Raw genomic sequence first — 5,868 nt, 5'->3', positions numbered from 1 at the left:
TGGTCAGTATTGAGGCGGGGGCTGGAGGCGGGGTCAAGCAGCGGGGTCTGAAGCTGGCTGTGCGACAAGGCAGGAAACGGCCGCTCTTGAGCGCACGGCGGTGGGGCCGGCCCACCATATCACAAATTTGCACCCACCGGGGAAGATATACAGGTTGTTGGCCTGTGAGAACTCAAGAGTCACCCCGCGGTAGTCCAGGGGCGGCTGCGGGCTGCCGCTGGCGAACACGCAGCGGCCTTGGGTGGCGAGCACGGCGTCCTCAGCTGTGCACTCCTGCAGAGAGGGGGGGGGTGGGTCGGCCGTGCCGCGAGAGGCTCAGGGCGGGTGTGAGTGTAGGTGCGAGCTGTGACTTGCAAGTGAGAGCAGGGGTGGATGCACCTCGGAACAGAAAAAGATGTGTGGTGATGGGAAGCCCTGGCTCCCGCCGCAATAATTTCTGAGCATGTGTCAAGAAGGGTGACAAAGATTGCTTAGGCCCTGGATGGCCCCGCGCCCGCTGCGCACCGGCGCCTGTTGTGCATGACATGCGCGCTCCTCCGCCCGCCCAGTTTCACATGCGCCACACAGCGGATCATCCCTGTGCAATCCCTCCGATCCAGCAAGTGCTCCAACCATGAGGTGTTTGCGGCTCATCGCCCACCATCTTGATCGTGGGGTTGCTCATCGGGAATATGATCGGCCGCTCGCAGCCCTCCGCCGCGGCCGCCAGCACATCGGGCGCGAACAGCCGCCCCGCGCCTGCGCCGCGCCGGCGGCAGGGGGAAAGGGGGGGGGTGGCAAGCAACCGCGTGCCCGGGCTCAACATGAGCGTGCGTGTGCGCACCTGGTTGGGCCGATAAACCCTGAACTGAGGCTCTGCCACGGTCCAGAATCGTCAAGAGCATAGCAAGCTCCGGATTGCTTTTGAAGGTCCCCATTGACATTAAATCACCCCCCCTCTCCCCCAAAAACAAACATTTATGCAGGCATGCAAGCTGCCCCCTCCACGCAGACACGCAAGACACTGTTGCTTCAGGCTTCGGATTGAAACGGCATTCAAATGCAGTGATCGGCGCGGGCGCACTCACCCGCGAGCCCGAGCAGCACCGTGGGCCTGGCCCTGCGCACGACATCCAGCAGGCAGCTTCCCTCCAGCTCAGCCTCGGGGCGCGCAAAAGGCACCACGTTGCAGGGGATGGCGGGCCTGCGTGCCGGGCCAGGGACAGGCCGCGGCGCGGCAGTGTGGGGCGGTGGCTGGTGGTTGAGAGAGGAGTCGCGGTGGATTTTGGGTGGTGATGGCCGGCAGTTTAATCATTTAAGGACCAAGCGGGTGTGTGTGGTTGTGGCTGGTATTTGAAGAGCGGCTGGTTGGAGCGGGTGCCGAAATGGCTGAGCACATCTATTCCAGGCCTGAGGGATGCAATTTGCAAGTGTGGGGCCGCGAGGGCAGCTGAAAGCCCGCGCCCCTGGGCCCGCCCCTTGTTTCTGCTGACGCGTGCGACCCCTGAAACGACGCACTCCTCCCCTTTGTTTGTCCGCCGGCGCTGCAGCAGCCGGCGTGAGCGATCGAACAATTGCGATGAAGCACGCGCAAAGTCGCCGCTGCAGCAGCCTGAGCCGGTCCGGCGGCGGCGGCTTGTGTTTTTTTTGCATTGATGGGGCGACACCTGGCGGCGGTTATGAGGCCCTTGGACGAGAGCACCCAGAAGTTGCCGCGCGCCTGCTCGGGCGCCGCGCCCTGCGCTTCCATAGCTGCAGGCAAGCAAAAAGTGGCGGAAGATGGGAGCGTTCCCGGTCGAAGACGAGGTGATGGAGGGGAGGCGTCGACGCGGCACGCGCAGCGGCGACGCGTGCGACGGCAGCCATCTGGCGTTCAAGGCCCGCTCCCACCCCTCTTGGCGCCACGCCTCAGCAGTCAGCACCCCAACTGCAGCGCGGCAAGCCGTCTCCAATCCGCCATTCCCTTGATCCACGCCCGCGCATCAACCATAATTGAAGATGAAAAATCAATCACTCACCGTCGCAGATCATCTGCACCACCCCCATCCCCGCCGACCCGGCCCCCAGGCAGACTACCGTCTGCCGCGCCAGGTCAGCGGGCGGCAGGCCCTGGGCGCGCAGGGCGCCGTACAGCCCCGCAACAGCCGTTGCGGCGGTGCCCTGGATGTCGTCCTGTTTGGTGATGAATGAAAAAGAAAAAATGATGAATGGTTGGATGAGCGGTTACATGACACAAAGTATGTTGGGGTGCGGTGGTGTCGTTGGGTAGGAGAGGGTTTTTTGCTATTGTTCGGGTGACTCGTTGCGCAGGCCAGTGGGTCGGACGGGGGGGGGGATGTCAGGGTATGCTCCATGAGCCAGGGCCATGGGGCAAGCATCCTGACAGCAGCGTCGCCCGGAGAATCGGTCGGCAGTGACAAAGGCGGTCTTTCGAGTCGGCGTGATGCGGCGATCAAGGCGGTGTGTGGGGGCCGGCGCCTTCGCGATGGTCGAGCTACAGGCCGTGTGGGTAGGACGCAGCGAAGGGAGTTCACCGCTGCCGCCAAGTGGCCCCGGGAACAACGGGGCGCCGCCCGGTCACGCCCAGGCAGCGGGTCCCCCCCTGCCCCTGCAGCGGCGCGCGGCCCCGCCCACTCACGTTGAAGACGAGGTGGTGCTGGCGGTAGCGCTGCAGCAGCGGCCGCGCGTGCTCTGTCGGTAGCGGCAGACGAGCGGGCGGTCACACTGGGTTCCAGGCAGTTCAGGGTCTGCAGCTTCCCTGCAGCTGGAACGGCAGGCCGGGTGTGCACCTCTCTTCTTTCTCGTCCCTGGTCTTGCTCTCTGCCCTGCAACCCCTCAACTTCCCCCCTCGCCGCACGAACATCTGCATGCCCGCCCAGCCCCAAATTTAAGCGGCGCTCCCTTGCAATTTAAGGGCCGGTGGCCCAATACGCACATCTATCGAGGACCCACCAATGCTGAAGTCCTCAAACTGTAGCACCGCGTTGGGCCACCGCCGCGTCACCGCACGCACAAACTGCCGAGAGGAGGTTTCAGGTGGCGCGCGGTCCTTAAGGTGGCGTCGCTCTGATGCCTGCCACCGCCTCACACTCCCCCCTCCCAGGTGCGCAGGTGCCATGTCTCCAGCGGCCGGCACGCCGCTAGACGGCTCCGCCGCTTGTCAGTGGTGCACGCGTCACCCGACAGCCGGGCGGCCGCGTGTCACCGGGTGACGCACCTCGTCGACGAGGGCGTAATACTCGTCACCCCTGACGCGGCTGCGCCTCAGCCCCACGTACAGGGGGTCACCCAGCAGCCGCTCGTTGTCGGTGCCCTGACGCGTGTATGTGAATGTATGTCGTGGTGTGCGTTGTACCAGCTATTTTGCATAGTAAAATTGCATGTGAGCGCAAATAGGCACGCATCTATATAGCATGTGGAAGTCCACCAATTGAGTTAGAGGGACCTCCCGCTTCATGTTGGCACCCTGGCGGCGTAAACTGCTTGGTTGAGTGAGTTGCAACAGTCAAGCACGGCCCTCGCTGGCAAAGGGGCTGCGGATTTGGAGGGATTGGAAAGGAATGAGCATGCAGTGCACCAACCACCACACACAGTGCTCAACGTACAGGCGAGCGGAACCATCTAAGTGGTGCGCAATCACTGCTGGATACGTAAGTTGCCGGCCCCGTGACTGTTGTGGTTGGCAAGCAAGGGGCCCATTACCCACCACCCACCGCCCACCACGTCGATGATGCAGGGCAGAACCTTGGACGGGTCGAATCCGGCTGCAGCCACATACAGATCTTTGGGGTTGGGGTTGGAGATCGGGTCGAGGGTGCAGGCGACGCGGTGATGGGTGCATACGCTTGTGCGGACCCAGTCACAAGCGCGGCTGAGAATCCAGTGTGCGCGTCACAGGGGCCTCAACGCTGCCATTCTCGCTGGGCCGAGGGCGCCTGGGGGCACCTGGCAGGGGGCATGCCTAGGCAGGAGTCACGCGTCCCAAAGCACACGGGATGATGATTTTGTTGAGGCTGGGGGTCCAAAATATCTCATCACCGACAGCCAAACCCACCCAGCTTGCCGATGGGTATGCCCAGGCCGTTGGCGCCCAGATCACCCAGTCCGAGGATGCGGCTGCCGTCGGTCACCACGATCGCCTGGACATCCTCCTGTGGCACACATCCACATGTGCACGGGCGTGGCGTTGGCAGGGCTCGCAGGCAGACCCTGACTGCTGGCAGCTGTTAGTGGCGCACGCGAAGGGGCACGCCGCGGGCCGCTGGGATCAAGCCTGTGCGCACCAAACACCGACGATGGCGCGTTGCCTGCGCGTCGCGAGTGCACGAACGCGCGCCTGGCGCCAGAAAACTGCTTCAATGCGCGCGTGCGCCACCCTGCACCCTCCCTGCGCATGCCACCCTAGCTGCACGGCAACCGAATAGAGTGCGAGGTCCACCTGCCTGCGGCCAGTGGTAAGCCATTGAGGCCATTTGCCCCTTGTCCTCGCTCGTGAAGAACATGCCTGGGGTTGTTTGGTGACCAAAGCCGAGGTTTAGTAAAATGACGTCATCGAGGATCATCAGGTGGCAAAGACGCGTGAGATGACACGACAGGGAGGAGAAGCCTCCTTGGGCTGGGGCAGGAATGTTTGTTTCTGACGTGCAAGTTGTTTCTGACGTTCAGTGCAAGGCGTAGGTGCCTGAAGTCACTAGATAGTCTGAATGCAAAGCGAGAGGACAGCGCCGTGGGGCTCCACCCCAGGGTGGCGCCACCCCAGGGAGGCGCCACGCAACGGACGCCGAGCGGCGGGGCGGCTGTGGCCGGGGCGCGTGGGAGGGGTACAAGCACAGGGCGTCCGGCGTGATCAGGCGCAAGGCACACCGCGGGGGCGCCGCCAGAGTGTGTGGTAGTTGCTGCAGACCCATCCGACTGTCGGGGTGTACCTGCATGGGGTGGGTGGCAAGGGGGGGGGCAGGGGAGGTACAGTCAGCATGTATACTGTACATACAGTCAACGTGTACAATCAGTGCGGCTGGGGGCGGTGTTGGAGAGAGGATGTGTGCCGGGGGAACGGGGGGAGAGGCGAGGGGAGATGTGAGACGGAATGCGTATGCGTATGGGGGGGGAGGGGGGCGTTCACAATTCGCCAATCATGTGGGTGGCGAGGCGGAATCGGGGCCAGCGGCAGCATGTGCAAGAGCAGGGACGAGCGATGATTAGGGCCGTTACAGTGTCCCGCAGGGAAGGCGCGCCAGCGGCACCGGCTGCTGGTGAGGCGAGTCATACTCTGCTGCGAGGCGGCAGCGCAGCCCGCTGAGGTGACGCGCGGTGACTCATCATAAGCAGTCAGGATTTCGACTCGTGATGACTCACACGATGGGCGCCATGTCCTCAAAGTGCTCCACCAGAACGCGGTAGAACAGCGTCTCATTGCGGTCCTGAGGTTTTGAGTGGTGAGGTTGGTTGGATTGGTTGAGGAGGGTTTCAGAGGGTCAGGACACGACTGAACGCCACAGGGCTCGCTGCGTGTGGACGTGGGGATGTGTTTGAGGGTGGGTCTCTCTGCCCCCATGGCGTGTGTACATACGTCCATATGTGTGCTGGATCATGTGTAAGTGAGATGGGTCTACACAACAACAACCAAAAAAGGTCCCGCCCACGCCCCGTCCGACATGCGGGCAATGGGCTCGGGGGGAGGGGGGTTTTGCAGAGCCGAGTGCCTGCGTTTCGGGGCCCAATGCTGCAGCCCTTGCCGCCTGGCAGCTGGACAGCACCCGGTTGCGTGCCGACCGCCGCTGCTGCGGCACGTGCAAACCACGTCTGGACACACGCGCGCACACACACACACACACACACACACACACACACACACACACACACACACACACACACACACACACACACACA

General features: G+C 63.3%; 1 protein-coding gene across 1 annotated transcript in view; it reads right to left on the bottom strand.

Annotated features, from left to right (window-relative positions):
• Positions 1-33: 33 nt before the first annotated feature.
• Positions 34-5,868, bottom strand: part of MNEG_12178 (hypothetical protein) — a gene marked incomplete at both ends in the record, with an annotated part of 6,822 nt that continues 987 nt past the window's right edge. The window contains 13 exons of the mRNA XM_014039350.1: positions 34-53; positions 138-273; positions 641-738; positions 1,068-1,183; positions 1,647-1,731; positions 1,998-2,151; positions 2,618-2,670; positions 2,932-2,995; positions 3,197-3,292; positions 3,700-3,761; positions 4,034-4,130; positions 4,883-4,904; positions 5,335-5,399. Coding sequence (XP_013894804.1) covers positions 34-53; positions 138-273; positions 641-738; positions 1,068-1,183; positions 1,647-1,731; positions 1,998-2,151; positions 2,618-2,670; positions 2,932-2,995; positions 3,197-3,292; positions 3,700-3,761; positions 4,034-4,130; positions 4,883-4,904; positions 5,335-5,399 — 1,068 coding nt within the window. The remainder of the gene's footprint in view (positions 54-137; positions 274-640; positions 739-1,067; positions 1,184-1,646; positions 1,732-1,997; positions 2,152-2,617; positions 2,671-2,931; positions 2,996-3,196; positions 3,293-3,699; positions 3,762-4,033; positions 4,131-4,882; positions 4,905-5,334; positions 5,400-5,868) is intronic.

This window comes from Monoraphidium neglectum (genome assembly GCF_000611645.1).
Source record: "Monoraphidium neglectum strain SAG 48.87 unplaced genomic scaffold scaffold03106, whole genome shotgun sequence".
NCBI lineage: Eukaryota > Viridiplantae > Chlorophyta > Chlorophyceae > Sphaeropleales > Selenastraceae > Monoraphidium > Monoraphidium neglectum.
Note: the sequence above shows the minus strand (reverse complement) of the source record. Positions and strands in the feature narration are given on the sequence as shown.